Genomic DNA, 16,715 nt, shown 5'->3' on the forward strand with positions numbered 1-16,715 from the left:
ATGATTCAGGCAGCATTACAGGTCAGAAGTCAGATTGGATCAGAACTTAGAATATTATCCAGTTTCATCTGACTGGAAGTCGGAATCACGCCGGTATGGAGACGAGTTTGTTGAGGATCAGTGCTGATGGCTGTAGTGTCGATGAGGCCTTCACAGGGCTGATGAGGCTGGCACTTCAGGGATGCGTTGTGGACGTGTCCAGGCGCAGGTCCACCACCTGATCTGGATACGGCCCGGATCCGGCTGACTTCAGTAAACCTTGGAATAAACAAAAAGACTAACATTAGCGTAGATGCCATTCTTCTTATGATGTAACAAGTACATCAGGTGTTATATACAATTAAATTTTTTTTTGCAATGAAATTGCAGAAAACAACCTTGTGAAAAGGTGTTTTACACCTGTCTCAATGCATGTCTTGTGGATTAATCTGTTACATTAAACAAGATCAACCCACAGCATTCAATATAGAAACATCCTTTGTTCCAAAAGATACCGTTTAAACATTGTTTAACACATTAAAGACCTATGAATTGGCTTAAATGCCATTTTAATATCAACTAAGTTACCAATTATTTATGCTCTCAAGCTTCAACAAATTCATCAATTAAACTAAACACTCTAAAATGCCACTCCCACAACATACCAACACATGAAACATCCTGTTCACAACATTCCTTTCAAAAAGAAACTATGAAAAGCATTAAAGGTGTTGTTCCAACCCTTTAAGACTTTCGTTCATCTTCGGAACACAAATTAAGATATTTTTTGATGAAATCTGAGAGCTGGCTCACTCCTTCATAGACTGCTGGGTAATCGATATCTGCCATCCCAGAAAAAAATGTAAAAACATTGTTACAACAGTCCAAGTGACTACAGTGGCTCAACCTTAAGTTTATCAAGCAACGAGAATACTTCGTAAAAAAAAGAAAAGAAAAAAATACTTTTTTCAACTATTCTTTTTCTTCTGTGTGGGCCTCAAAATGAGTTCACGAGAGCGCCACAACCATTTCCAATATCAATAAAAACAGTAACATTTAAAAGTACAGATATAATAAGTTACTTATTTTACACACATCAATTCAAATTGATAGTTAATTTTAATGATTGCCAAAGATTGCAGTGAAAACTCACCTGTATCTGGTGCTCTGCAACTTGTGTAGTGCCTGAGGTAATAAATCCGGTTGGTGAACAAGCTTTTAGTCAACTTGACAGAACCTGTGAGTCAACACGAGGAAATACAATGAGCGAATCTTCTATGTGCAAAACACTCTGATTTGAAATACACTCAATAATCTTAAATTTGTGACAATATCATGACTAATTCACCCTATTATCAAGATTTCTTAAAACATGAACATAAGCGTGATGACATGGCGCAAGATCCAAACTACGAATAGAAATAATGAAAACATTCAAACCACAGACGTATTAATTGTACATCACCCATATCGATTCAATATGACATTTACTTTTGTAATTCAAAGATTGTGGTCAAAACTTACGTATATCTGGCGCTCTGCAACTGAGTTGAATTGAAGTGACTGAGGTAAAAAAGAAAGAAAAAAAAGACTCATATTAGCTTGTGCAAAAATGGCATTATATGACCCCTTTAAATTTGTGACAACATTGTGAATAATTCACCCTATTATCAAGATTTCTTAAAACATGAACAAAAGCGCATTGAAATGGCGCGAGGCAAAATCCAAACACTGAATAGTAATAATGAAAACCGTGACATTTCAAACCACAGACGTATTACTTGCTATTTATATCACCCATAACGATTCAATTTGACAGTAACTTTTTTTTTAATTCAAAGATTGTGGTGAAGACTTACCTATATCTGGTAGAGCTCTGCAACTGAGATGAAACTGAGGTAAAAGAAAAAATCCTGTTTGGTCCGGTTGGTGAACAAGCAGCTTTTAATCAACTTGACTGAAGCTTGAACACAAGGAAGTAAAAAAATCAGTGAATCGTCTATGTGCTCAAATCCATCCATGATGGATTGAATCTGACCATGAATAAAAACTGCTAGACAATTTTTTAGTGTAATTTAATTAATCTGTGCTCATAATTGTAAATAACAGGTTAGAGTGATATAATAATAAAAATGTAACAATACAAAGCAATTTTGTTAGTTGGACAGCAACAAGAATGGAAATAAAGCAAGTCAAAGTGCTTTCTTGCCGTTTCATTAACTAAATAAAATACAAGATAACTTGGGAAACTAAATGGTATTCAAACAAAAACTATTTTTGTGTGTGTTACCTGATGAATGACTCTGTTCTTTGAAGAGCAGCAGTATTTGAGAAGAATGGCAGCATTTACCAACTGGCCTGAAAACAATCATATAACTTGCACAGTACATTACATCATAATAAAACTAAGTACATGGTAGATTTCTACAATTACTATAACATTAAAACAAACAAATGGAGTGATACACTTCACTTTAACAAATATGATATATTTTTAAGTACATAGCTAAAACCTTTTCGGCCTTGTCTGCCTCACATCAATCAAAAGTCAGCTTCCTTCAGTGCTGTTTCTGAAGCCTCTGAGGACAGTTGAGAAGAAAGTGTCTACTAATTTGTCAAAGGAGAATACGTTAACAACTCAAGCACACTAGCTAATTAATTAACAGTTAATTAATTAATAAAAGTGAATATTTAACTAATGACTAACTTAGAAATGTGTGTAGTTACAGTTGCAGATGCTAAGTTAAAGGGATACTTCACCTCTGGGAAGATGAATGTGTATTTAAAATAGGTCATTTAAGTAGAAGAAATGTGGAGAAATTTTTGAATTTGGAGCTTTCTAGACTGAGAAAAGCCAGAAAATGTATTTTTGGCTTATGTGGATGAAAGACAACAACTCCCAGAATGCACTTGCTTCGCTGCCTTAGGAGGCCACGCCTACCGGTTAGAGAGCACAGTTGAAAACAACAAGGCTAGCCTAAGTAAGTGATGAGTTTGCCAGGGATTTAGAGACCCAAAATGTCCGGGATTCGGCTTTTGCGTTCTACAGTCGCCATTCATCATGTTTACTGTGGCGAGCAGGACGAGGCTGACGGCCGCGGGAGAACGGCGCGAGGCCGGTGGCTTCATTACTGAGACGCGCCGGGTCTCGCATCTCTCACGGAGGAGCGGGAATTTTCTTAGCAATGTTAAAACGCACATCAACCTATCCTAACCTTGTTTAGCGTTCATGTAAACACTACAGTCAGATTCACCGATCGGAATTAATTCAGCTAGATTGAAACGAGAGGTGTGCATGTAAACATTGAATGGCGACCGCAGAACGCAAAAGCCGAATCCCGGACATTTTTAACGATCTCGCCCGCCGGACAAGTCCGGGAAAAAGATGGTAACCCCTACTTACTCAGCTTTCTCCTATTATTCAGCTTTCTCCACAGAACAAGAGCATGCTAGCTTAGCTTCCAAAGAAAGACGGCTGATACTGTGTACATTCTGTGAGTGAGATCCCACCCTCTATGGGCGGGTTGAAAACATGCGGAACAACGCCATCTACTGGCTGTAGTCTTTAGCCTCTGGACAGAAAATCCTCCGATGACGCAAAATGACGATTTTTGCGTCATCGGAGGATTTTTTCCAGACAAAAAATACATAAATCTCTCCTCTCAGGGGGATATGAGGGGGGAAAGCATGGTAATTCGAAAATACTACAGGTTTTCTACTAATACAAAGCTTAATGCTAAATCCTGAAGTAACCCTTTAAGTAACATCAGTTAGCAGTTAACGTACCTAACTAAGTTAGACTAACTAAGATAGCTAGACTTATTTTACAACATAAACACACTCAATTTAAATCAACACCAAATCTTATGTTTTGGTAAATACTCTATTTAAAAAGGTTTCATGAATTTGCACTTACCCTCGTCTGATATAGGCTAAACGTCTGAAAACACTGGACGATGTCAGCGTACGCAGTAACGAAGGCAGTGGGCTATAAAATACGGTTCAGATAAAATATGGCATTGAAAAACTTTGCCGTTGTTTTATGGTAAACATGTTATTTACAATGATTTTCCTTCGTCTGATGTAAATCTCACAGAAAATACCGGACGTTATCAGCGCGCAAGATTTGAATGGAGCAGGAGCGGGAATTAACGGCTCGAAAACAATGTCGGTCTAGAAAATACAGTAAAAAATAAAAACGTTAGAACATTGAACAAATGTTGACGTTATGTTCTGGCAAACATGTTATTTAAAATAGTTTTATGAATTCACACTTACCATACGTTTTCTCAGAAAATACCGGAAGCTCTCTGCGGCTGCGCGCGCAAGAACTGCAGTGAGTCAGCGGGGGAGGGGGAGAAGAGGCTCGAGAGTCGGTTCAAAAAAAGATTCCATTTACAGCCTGCGTCAGTCTTGTGTTTATATACTGTCTATGGTCTTGTGTGATTCAGTTCCAAATGCGAAGCCTGAAATGTCCGTAGGCTACGTGATGGACGGGCCGGCTCCGTTTTAACCCCGAAATTACTGTTTTTATGCAGTGTCAGTGCCTCTGGCCTGCTGCCTGCATCAGCAAATTCACGATTAACAAAAAAACTACTGCCTTGTGCATCGACCAATCAGCGTGTTGTCAAGGCAGAATTTCAGGCACAATCATATTAAACAGACACATAGGGAATCATTTAAATTACTTGACATTTTGAGTGCATAACACTTAAATTCTTAATCTGAAAGATTTTTGCTGCCAGATGAGTACATTAAAATCAAATTTTTAATTTTTGATGCAAAAACTTGTAAGTAATGTTAAGTTATGACAACTTGATTTCTTTATTAATGACAACATTGGGGTTTACAGTGTAATGTTTTTTAATGTACACACTAATAAAATTGAAGTTTAGGTTTTTATGCAGTCTACCAGACAGCAAGATATATAGATAAATTAAGTTTAGTTTACTAAGTTTAGTTTACAAATTTACTTCTAATAAAGCATTAGAGTATAATTGAAGTAAAACCAGCAGAAAATTTAGTGCAGTTGTTTCAACTTACATTTATAAGTTAAAATAACAATTATACTTGTTAATTCAACAGAAAATCTAGTGCAGTTGTTTAAACATACATTTTTGAGTTAAAATAACAATTTAAGTCGTTCATTCAACTTTCAGTCTAGTTGAGGACAAGAAAACTTACAATTTTTTGTTGTCTGGACAATCTAGTTATCTCTACTCACAAAAATAAGTTGAAATAACTAAATTGCAAAAATATTTTTTACAGTGCACTTTTGTGACACTGTTTATATCAAAAGAAAAATTATACGATTAATTATTTTTTCAACCTCAGACTCATTGGTCTTGGCTCATTTTCTGTGAAGAATATATTTCAGAACACATTTTTAATGACCACACACTGTACAGCCCCCACCCCCCATTTATATTACACGAACGATGTTCGGGACCACTCCTCCTCCTCCTGTCAGGGCCTGCTGTTATTGTGTGTGTGTGTGTGTGTGTGTGTGTGTGTGTGTGTGTGTGTGTGTGTGTGTGTGTGTTTGTTTTTGTGGTTTACGAGGACTTTTGACCTGAATACGCACCAGCACTATGGGGACATTTGGGTTTATGAGGACAGAGGCCATGTCCTCATAAATCCGACAGCGTAGATGTCATTTACTACGTTCCAGACGCTCCCTCTCAAAGTTTGGCGCCATGTCCTTACATACCACAAAACCCTGAAATTTTACCATACACAGTGTATCCCTGATTTCGAGAGTGCGCCCCTGTAGCCAGGTCCTGGTATTACACCCGCGTCATCAAAAATTTGCATCTTTCACACAAGTGTATTATTTGGGGCCTGTGATTGGTCAGATCGATACCGCTAGGCGGGAAATCGCGAAAACAAGATGGCGCCAATGGGCGGAGCTTCAATCAGCTTTAGTGATTGGTCAGATCGGTACCGGTAGGCGGGAGATCGCGAAAACAAGATGGCGCCAGTGGGCGGAGCTTCAATCAGCTTTAAAATGTGTAGCAACTAATGCAAAATACTAATTATTTAAGTATTTTTGCCTGTAATTTATTAATTGTGCATTAAATATATGATAAATAAATAAATAAAATCCCGTTTATATTATGATAAGTACAACGTAATCAGAGGTGTAGTCATTCGTCGTCACGTCATTTCCTGTTTGGACTGGACAAACTCTGCACCTGAGAAGACATCTGTGGACCTGATGAAGGCAACTGTTATCCAAAAGGTAAGTTATAATGTTGTTTAATTGCTTCTCTAATAGCACGTGGGTCCGGTTGGCTTGTTTGTGCATGTTCTGTATGCTCTTCGCTGCTCGTTTTACAGTTAGAAAGCAGCTAGCGCGTGATGCTAACCGTGCTAGCGGACCTATAAGTTAGTGATTCTGTTTACAGACTGACATGAGGGAATCAGCGATGCTTGTCATTTTAAACTCGTTTTCGATTGCACTATATTTGTAACTGCTACCTTTTCTGATCTCATAAAATAGTCTAGCCATCATAATAACGCGTTGGCATGACTAACGTTTCAGTATGTGAAGGGGAGGCTATTTCACCCAGTACAGTATCCTGATATGCTACTGTTAATATTACTACAGTTATGCTTGCTTTAAACACATTAAGACACAAATATGTGCTCTTATTACTCCTGACTATAATAAAATATAGGCTACTCTGAATATTATTAGAACTCTGTTTGATTCAGTCTTATTAATACTGTCACTATTATTGCCTATAATATTAATTGTGAATGAAATCTATGAATGAATAGTTATTATCAATTAACATATTCCTTAAATATCATATAATAAAGTATTAAAATAACTTGAATGCTGTTTACCATAATTGATCAATTTATTTAAAACAAGCTTTTTGAATAATATGTCAAATGAAATGCAATGGTCGTGAGAGTCTTTTTCTATGCGCGCAGACACATGGGATGATGGCTGAAGTGAGTCAGTGAAGGAGAAGATCAAGATCTGGAAGAGGACATGCCGTTTACAGACACAGATGAGCTCCAGGGCAGATTCAGCAATCATTATAAAGGTGAGTTCAGGGTTTCCATGCATAAGCAGTGCCATGCGACCAGTGCTCCTCAGAAACAGATTATTTGCCACAGTTATCAGTCCCTGAATTATGATTGTGTGTGTAAGAAGTGAGTCACGATCACTTACTGTACATCTAGCACAGGCACAATGTCTCGTATCACTCTCATACATACACACACTTGAACTCAGTGCCGTCCAAATGTATCTAGTTACCAGTGTCCCAGTAAATCTAGTGTCCTCATAGACCAGTATTCTGTCAAACTTACACAACACACTCAGTCAAAGTCAAACATCAGGAACATGCTCTTATGATGTCCTCATAAAACTGTGTCCTCATAGACCAGGATTCTGTCAAACTTACACAACACACTGAGATTCTCCTGTCAAGTCAAACATCAGTAACATGCTCTTATGATGTCCTCATAAAACTGTGTCCTCATAGACCAGGATTCTGTCAAACTTACACAACACACTGAGATTCTTCTGTCAAGTCAAACATCAGTAACATGCTCTTATGATGTCCTCATAAAAGGGTGTCCTCATAAAACTGGTGTAAAGCTACACACAACCTGACACACTGTAATGAAAACACATGTAATGTGATGCATAAAAGCCGTGAACATTACCTTGTGGTAGCATTTAAATATTGAAATATTGATTTGAAAACTTTAACTTTGTAATCTTGTATATTATCTCAAATCAGTATTTCATGTGCAAATATTTATTGATAGGTAGCTGTGTATCAGGACCCTTATTATCCTGTCAGTTTATTTTGTATTAATTACTGACTGACTGTACATTATCCTTTATATATTCCATTTATAATGCTTTTTTTAAACTCTTAGGTGAAGTGTTTCTGTATGTAACGCTTAATTTCATATTTTCAGATGAGCCATAAGAGCCAGTGGTCATCAGGCAGTGATTGTGCTGCTCTGACTGTGGGACTAGACGAGGTAAGTGAGAGTTGTGCTGGAAGAGAACGAGCAAACGAAGCAGAGACATCTGTGAGATCTAGTGTTCACACATTTACACCACTGTTTCATGTCTAATGTTATGTTTTGTAGACTCTCAGTGAGGTTGAACCCTCCACTCTCGAAATGAAGAGTCCGTCCCCGTCCCAGTCAGAGGCCAGAGATGTACAGAAGGTATTGTTTTTTTGGAAATTAAATTAGGGATACAGCGATATGAACATTTGGGCCGATAACTGATCATTCTTTATATTCGAAAGCCGATATCTGATATATTAGCCGATGAATCTAAATCCAAAATTTGATATACTTTGAAAGCCTGATTACAAAAACGAAACGCACATCATTTAAAGCCAATGTCCCAAACACTTCAACATAAATCAAACATAATAGTACAGTGGCCTAATGTAAGATTCCTTAACTTTTAAAATGAATTTTACATTCATATTTCCAACTTTCTTTATAAAAAAATGACAACACTTTACAAAAAGGTTTCATCTTGTTAGTATTAGTTAACATGTACTAACAATGAATGAACAATACTTCTACAGGATTTACTTAACGTTTATCTTAACGTTAATCTCAACATTTTCCAAGACATTTTAGGATCCAGTGTTGTATCTGTTAATTTAATGCACTGTGAACGAACATGAACTCACATATTTTATTAACTCACATTAACAAAAGTTTTTCAATATGAAAAGCAATTTCACCAGATGTCTTGAATAGCTCTATTTGGAAATAATTAATCATTCTAGAATGATTGGTGTGATTTTGTAGGGGTTTGCATCTGCATAGAAAATAATAAATTGCAAGCAGAGATAAAAAAAATGAACAAAGATGTGAAATAAACAATGCCTCATATATTCCAGGTAAGTCTAACAGCATTTAGGTACAGAACTTGAGTAATCAACTGTAAAATAACACGGCAGAGTCTTTACATAGCCTGACTTCACAGAGGCCTGTACTGCAATGTCACTACCACAGATGGGTATGAATGATAAAGCAATACATTGTGCAGCCCTACAAGTTAATGTTCATGACTTTAATGCATCACATTACATGCATGTTCATTACAGTGTGTCAAGTGTGTGTGTGTCTTACACCTGTTTTATGAGGACACCCTTTTATGAGGACATCATAAGAGCAATGTCCTGATGTTTGACTTGACTGGAGAATCTCAGTGTGTTGTGTAAGTTTGACAGAATCCTGGTCTATGAGGACACTAGATTTACCGGGACACACATGGAATATTAGGATCGATACTGATAACCCATAATTCACAGCTCATTGTGGCTAATACCAATAGCGAAAACTATTTGTGCTTGTCAGATTAAATATAATCATTGAAGAAGTTGGTAAAAAATAGCAACCTCTGTTTGGCTTTCAATAAGTGATACTAAAATTATTATTTATTTGTCTTTTTTATATATTTTTACTACTTTTTTTTTCAGATGATAACTCTGAAGAATCAGATGAAACCTGAACAAGATACAGCAACTCTAAAGGTATCCAATAAGTTAATGTAATAACTCTGTTTCCTCAGAAACAGATTATTTGCCACAGTTATCAGTCACTGAATTATGATTGTGTGTGTAAGAAGTGAGTCACGATCACTTACTGTACATCTAGCACAGGCGCAATGTCTCGTATCACTCTCATACATACACACACTTGAACTCAGTGCCGTCCAAATGTATCTAGTTACCAGTGTCCCAGTAAATCTAGTGTCCTCATAGACCAGTATTCTGTCAAACTTACACAACACACTCAGTCAAAGTCAAACATCAGGATCATTTTCTTATGATGTCCTCATAAAACTGTGTCCTCATAGACCAGGATTCTGTCAAACTTACACAACACACTGAGATTCTTCTGTCAAGTCAAACATCAGTAACATGCTCTTATGATGTCCTCATAAAAGGGTGTCCTCATAAAACTGGTGTAAAGCTACACACAACCTGACACACTGTAATGAAAACACATGTAATGTGATGCATAAAAGCCGTGAACATTACCTTGTGGTAGCATTTAAATATTGATTTGAAAACTTTAACTATTTTGTAATCTTGTATATTATCTCAAATCAGTATTTCATGTGCAAATATTTATTGATAGGTAGCTGTGTATCAGGACCCTTATTATCCTGTCAGTTTATTTTGTATTAATTACTGACTGACTGTACATTATCCTTTATATATTCCATTTATAATGCTTTTTTTAAACTCTTAGGTGAAGTGTTTCTGTATGTAACGCTTAATTTCATATTTTCAGATGAGCCATAAGAGCCAGTGGTCATCAGGCAGTGATTGTGCTGCTCTGACTGTGGGACTAGACGAGGTAAGTGAGAGTTGTGCTGGAAGAGAACGAGCAAACGAAGCAGAGACATCTGTGAGATCTAGTGTTCACACATTTACACCACTGTTTCATGTCTAATGTTATGTTTTGTAGACTCTCAGTGAGGTTGAACCCTCCACTCTCGAAATGAAGAGTCCGTCCCCGTCCCAGTCAGAGGCCAGAGATGTACAGAAGGTATTGTTTTGTTTTTTGTTTTTGGAAGTCAAATTAGGGATACAGCGATATGAACATTTGGGCCGATAACTGATCATTCTTTATATTCGAAAGCCGATATCTGATATATTAGCCGATGAATCTAAATCCAAAATTTGATATACTTTGAAAGCCTGATTACAAAAACGAAACGCACATCATTTAAAGTCGGCATGAAATCAAATTTGACAAATCTTCTTTTTATATGTAATATTGTAGTGTTTATTATAAATGATTTATCTGTGCACTTCATTATTTTTTCAAAATTCATGTACCCTTATAATCTTTAATCAAATACATTACCCTTCCCTCCCCCCTTGAAAACGACCTCTCTTCTCTTTTGGTCATGTGCCATGGCGAAAGGGTGCGGCCAGAGCCCATGAGGGTGCGGCTATCGGTGTTTGTCTCGTTTCGCGGGAGGCTCATATAAATATGGTCTGATTCCTGCCTGAAAATTTAGCTGCTTGTCCTTGTTCTCGTCGCTGGGCTCCTCAATAGAAAAATCCTTCATGTGAGGGTAACGGTGGGGGAGTCCGCTGGAGAGAAATCCTCCACAACTGAATGTAAACTGGCATTCAAATCTGCCTCCATTTTGTTTGCAACGCCCAACCTCCAACGATCCAATCAATTCCCGAAGGACGAAATCAAGCCCCGCCCTACATTTTTTTCTAATTTCAGAAGCAGTTTCACTCGGATATACATCACAACAAGGAAAAAATGACAATCTCAACTTCCATTTCATGCCGACTTTAAAGCCAATGTCCCAAACACTTCAACATAAATCAAACATATACAGTAGTGGCCTAGTTTGAACCAGTGTAAGGTTTCTTAGCTTCTAAAATAAATTTTACATTCATATTTCCAACTTTCTTTATAAAAAAATGGCAATACTTTATAAAAAGGTTTCATCTTGTTAGTATTAGTTAACATGAACTAACAATGAATGAACAATACTTCTACATGATTTACTTCATGTTTATCTTACTTAACGTTAATCTCAACATTTTCCAAGACATTTTAGGATCCAGTGTTGTATCTGTTAATTTAATGCACTGTGAACTAACATGAACTCACATATTTTATTAACTCACATTAACAAAAGTTTTTCTCTGTTAGTTCATGTTAGTTAATGCAATAACATATGTATTGTGAAGTTTTACCAAAACATCTATTGCCTTAATAATAATAATAATAATAATAAATCAAATGAAATTAAAATGTTATTAGACAACATTAAACTTAAAATGAAATGGCCTAAAGAGCTGAAGGAACACCCCTAAACCTGAGGCTTTGTTAGATGGTTTTAGCTCAACGGAACACAACCTATATATGATAAATTAGATATTTATACAAAATAAACACAATATTACAACTTATACTTGCACAAAATCATGCACAGATTAACTTGAGCTATTATTAATAGTAATCAACTATTACATAGTGAAACTCCTGTTGTGGATGCGCTCCTCCCAGGACAACACGCTGAAACACAGCAACTAAACCCAAAGAATTCACGACGTTTTTAATGCAATAGTTTGCTCATTATAGTGTTATGTATATATGACAGTCCCAATCATAATTAATGTTTTGCTGACCACCGGTGTGGCCTACAGTGAAGTGTTTACTGTAGCACTCATTAACTCAGCCAAATGCATCCTATATGAGATAAATCAGATATATAACAAAAATAAAAAATATTACAACTTACAATTCCACAAGCGAACTCTCCCTGTAACAATGCGCTGATTTCACAGATTTGTGATTCAAACATTTCAAAACCATCACGGTGAACAGCGCACATCTGAAGCTGAAGGAAGAAATCCATTATTTATTAGTGTTAATATAGCGGCCTAATTTTCTTATCGGATTGACAACGATAACATCAATGAGCATTTATTTTCATGCATCCCTGATTGGTTATGACCATATATTTATAGGGTTTTAACTTTATACTTGATTACAACTTATGTCACAGTGTTTTAAATCTTAAGTCACTATTCATCTCATTAATTTGATCAGTATTAATACTGAGTGGTTTGAAATGTCCCATCATACCTGAATTAGTTTGGCGTCATCAGCCTTCTTTTGCTCAAGTATATCATTGATAATGTAATGTTTTAATTTTATGTTTTATGACAGTGATCAGTCAGTGTTAATGGAGTCAAGTATCTGTGCTGCTTCATTTGGAGAATCTCTGAATCCTTTGTCTCTAATAGATGTTTATTTTTTCTTTCTTTGCCTTGCTTTCAGGTGAGCCCTGAGAAGGAACAATCATCATTGGAGGATCAAGACTGTGTTGAGATGGTAATAAAAAGAGCATTGCATCATTTTAGGAAATGCTAGTCTAGAAAGAACTTTTTCACATCATCTTTGGGGCTGTTTTACACCTGGTCATTTCATTGTCAAAACAATTCCATTTACACTTGGCCACATAAATGTGTCTTCACAAAACGGACATAAATCCGATCTTCAATTCCCGCGCTATATCAGATTTAACGGTGTTCACGTCATCGAAAGCTACCGCTATGAGCAGCATTTTTTGTATCATCAGCTAATTTTAAGATCAATAGGAGAGAGAGTAGCATCAGCACTGGTAAAATCATTTATTCTCACTACTTTTAATGAAGATGACTGTGTGTTGAGCATCTGCGACTTACTTTAATTTATTTTTAGTTTGTATTTTGTGCATCAGCATGCTGAAGAGATCCTCAGCTACTCATCTGCAGTGATGCGTGTTGCAGAAGCGCTGTCATATCTCACTATAACGTGTCATATAGCCTAAAATACGCTCTCACCTGTTTATTATTTGGCATTTTTGGGAGGAGTAAAATTCATAGTGTTACCATTAATTACCTTTACTCTAGTGACCGACCACAGTCTAATCTGTCCCTCCACAGTTTGAACCAAAAGAACCGAAAATATTTTTACGCCTCATAATAACATAAATTGTCTTTGTGTTTTGCGCAATTGCTTTGGTAAAGCATCTCTCAAACATACTAAAATCAAAAGCACAATATGGCTCAATGCCCTTATCAAATCGCAAAAGACGATAAGAAAGTAAGTCTGTAGTCTGTTGTGCTGCGTGTTTCAAACTGAAGAGCACACTTTGCTCGCTCGATCAGCTCATGATCTGGCTTTTTCCATGCCTCGTTTCACAGGGAATGAATGCAGTGAACTCCATCTCTGCATGTGCCATAAGTTTAACATGCATTTGGGAACGCAACCAGCACCAGTTACTCTCTATTTTCACATTCGCATTATATCCACATTTTTTGTAGTAATACAATTTTTCAATAAGATGCGTTTATAAACCTGTTTTCACTTAAACTGCAGGTTTCTGCCAGTATAACAGCTTAAGTGAAGAAAATAAGAAAGTATTATAACCTCTTATTGTAAAATAATATACTCATTATAAAATATTAATTTTTCATTGACAGTATTAGTATATCACTGTCTAGGCGATAATTCTAATAATAGTGATCTTAGTGAAGTATTATAGTTGTTATTAATATGATTATTATTATTAAACGGTGCCATTTGTCATGTTTCATAAATGACTTCTCAATACAGGTTAAACTGAAGATGTTCTTGTTTTAAATGTCTCTTTTTCTTTAAGATGAGATCAGTATGACGGACTCTGATGCCAGTGATCCTGATGAAAGCGGTTCTGAAGGTGATGTTCCTGCTGGAGCTGCAGGCGTCTCCAGTAATGTTGGTATGTGTCAACTAATGATGGGTACACACCAAAAGATTTTACATCTTATAAGATTTTCAAAATGTGATGGACCACAAACATGAGGACAAAAAATCCTAGATTTAACCGTTTTGCTCATATAGTGTGTGGTGTGCCATGATGTGAAAAGACCGTTAGGGTTGGGTATCGTTTAAATTTTAACGATTCCGATTCTGCTTATCGAATCCGGTTCTTAACGATTCTTGGTTTCGATTCCAATATTTATTGGAGAGAAAAAAGAGAGCAAATACTTTTTTCTACCTTTTATTCTTGTTACATTTAGGCTATTACCAGTAAAACTGTGACAATGCATCTTAATTTACAATATACTATATATATATATATATATATATATAACACTTTAAGGAATTATAGACTCGACTCGTATTAATTGTCTGATGTATTTATTCATGATCTCTATTTTAAACAAAACTGGTTCTCATTTTATCCAGAATTATGCGGCTCTAGTTTGTCTTTCTTGCATGTGATACAATTCGCTGTATTTTCATCTTTTTTTGAAAAGCTTAACCAAACTTTCGAAAGTCTGCTGCGCTCCGCCATCGTAAATATAACGTACAGCGCATGTGCGGCAGGCAGGTCCTGGCAGATCAATACAACTGTAAACAAATGCTCACTGCCATTCACCTCGCGCATGTGAGCATCACCAAAGTAAGGAATCGATAAGCGGAATCGAAGTGTGCGCGACTTATCGAATCCCCGGTTTTTGGCATTTTGGAACCGGTTCTAGATACCCAACCCTAAAGACCATGCAACCAGAGTCTCGACTGTTAACACTCTAGAGACCTCAGAATAAGCATGGCGGACGATATGCAGGAAGCAATTGCGATGATAGTGTTTGGAAATGTTTTACACAACACGTTGTGTAAACATTTGCGCCACAAATCAACAAGCTGATCCTCCATCTCTGCTGTCCACATCAATTTCAGTTTGTGCTGCGCCATGACTGCGTTTCTTATGCTTCCGTCTTCCTTCATCTCGCTTTCTGATTGGATATGGTTTCCTTTCACGTGATAATCTCCAGAGCATGCGCGTGTTTGTCCTCGGGCTTCCCCCCACATTTCAGGATTTCTGATCGTAAATATTCCACATGTTGAATATTTGCGATTCGCGATCAGGTCGGCTCTGACGTTCTTCCGATCAGGTTCGGACACTCTTAACACACCTCACACCAAGGGAAAATCTGATAAGATAATCTATAACCATCAAGATAATCGGGACACAGCTAGGATTTTCAGAAGGGGGAAATCAGCCCAAAATCAGCCTGATTATCTTTTGGTGTGTACCCAGCATAACAAGTTTGTGTTTATGAACATGTTTATTATTATTTTAAACCAATATATATTGTAGTGCAATTTTACGTTAGTATTTTCACCAAAGAAAAATGGTTTTAAGCCAGTTATATTCACTGAACAAAATTATAGATCTAAGTTCTAAGACTTTTTCTATTTACCCAAAAGGCCTGTTTCTCTCAAATATTGTTCACAAATCTGTCTAAATCTGTGTTAGTGAGCACTTCTCCTTTGCCGAGTTAATCCATCCATCTCACAGGTGTGGCATATCAAGATACTGATTAGACAGCATGATTATTGCACAGGTGTGCCTTAGGCTGTCCACAATAAAAGGCCACTCTAAAATGTGCAGTTTTATCACACAGCACAATGCCACAGATGTTGCAAGTTTTGAGGGAGCGTGCAATTGGCATGCTGACAGCAGGAATGTCCACCTGCTGTTGCCCGTGAATTGAATGTTCATTTCTCTACCATAGCCGTCTCCAAAGGCTTTTCAGAGAATTTGGCAGTACATCCAACCGGCCTCACAACCGCAGACCGTGTGTAACCACACCAGCCCAGGACTTCCATATCCAGCATCTTCACCTCCAACACCGTTGAGGCCAGCCACCCGGACAGCTGCTGCAACAATCGGTTTGCATAACCAAAGAATTTCTGCACAAACTGTCAAAAACCGTCTCAGGGAAGCTCATCTGCATGCTCATCGTCCTCATCGGGGTCTCGACCTGCAGTTGGTCGTTGTAAACGACCTGCGTGGGCAAATGCTCACATTCGATGGCGTCTGGCACTTTGGAGAGGTGTTCTCTTCACGGATGAATACCGGTTTTCACTGTACAGGGCAGATGGTAGACAGCGTGTATGGCGTCATGTGGGTGAGCGGTTTGCTGATGTCAACGTTGGGAATCGAGTGGCCCATGGTGGGGTTATGGTATGTGCAGGCGTATGTTATAGACAACCAACGCAGGTGCATTTTATTGATGGCACTTTGAATGCACAGAGATACCGTGATGAGATCCTAAGGCCCATTGTTGTGCCATTCATCCACAACCATCACCTCATGTTGCAGCATGATAATGCACGGCCCTATTCTGCAAAGATCTGTACACAATTCCTGG

General features: G+C 37.3%; 1 protein-coding gene across 3 annotated transcripts; it reads left to right on the plus strand.

Moving 5' to 3' along the window:
- Nucleotides 1–5,520: 5,520 nt before the first annotated feature.
- On the plus strand, nucleotides 5,521–16,672 carry LOC308686323 (uncharacterized protein). 3 transcript variants are annotated; one of them, XM_081394719.1, is made up of 8 exons: nucleotides 5,521–7,037; nucleotides 7,927–7,992; nucleotides 8,104–8,184; nucleotides 9,462–9,515; nucleotides 10,282–10,347; nucleotides 10,459–10,539; nucleotides 12,808–12,861; nucleotides 14,174–16,672. In XM_081394719.1, the coding sequence occupies exons 1-8, from the start codon at nucleotides 7,002–7,004 to the stop codon at nucleotides 14,186–14,188; spliced, it is 453 nt and encodes a 150-aa protein (XP_081250845.1). In that variant the 5' UTR covers nucleotides 5,521–7,001; the 3' UTR covers nucleotides 14,189–16,672. The 3 variants fall into 3 exon arrangements, with proteins under 3 accessions (XP_081250845.1, XP_081250844.1, XP_081250843.1); XM_081394718.1 differs by having other exon boundaries at nucleotides 5,521–6,220; nucleotides 6,922–7,037; nucleotides 12,808–16,672; XM_081394717.1 differs by having other exon boundaries at nucleotides 12,808–16,672.
- The last annotated feature ends 43 nt before the right edge of the window (nucleotides 16,673–16,715 follow it).

This window comes from Scardinius erythrophthalmus, assembly GCF_964197995.2.
Source record: "Scardinius erythrophthalmus genome assembly, contig: HAP1_SCAFFOLD_147, whole genome shotgun sequence".
Classification (NCBI taxonomy): Eukaryota; Metazoa; Chordata; class Actinopteri; order Cypriniformes; family Leuciscidae; genus Scardinius; species Scardinius erythrophthalmus.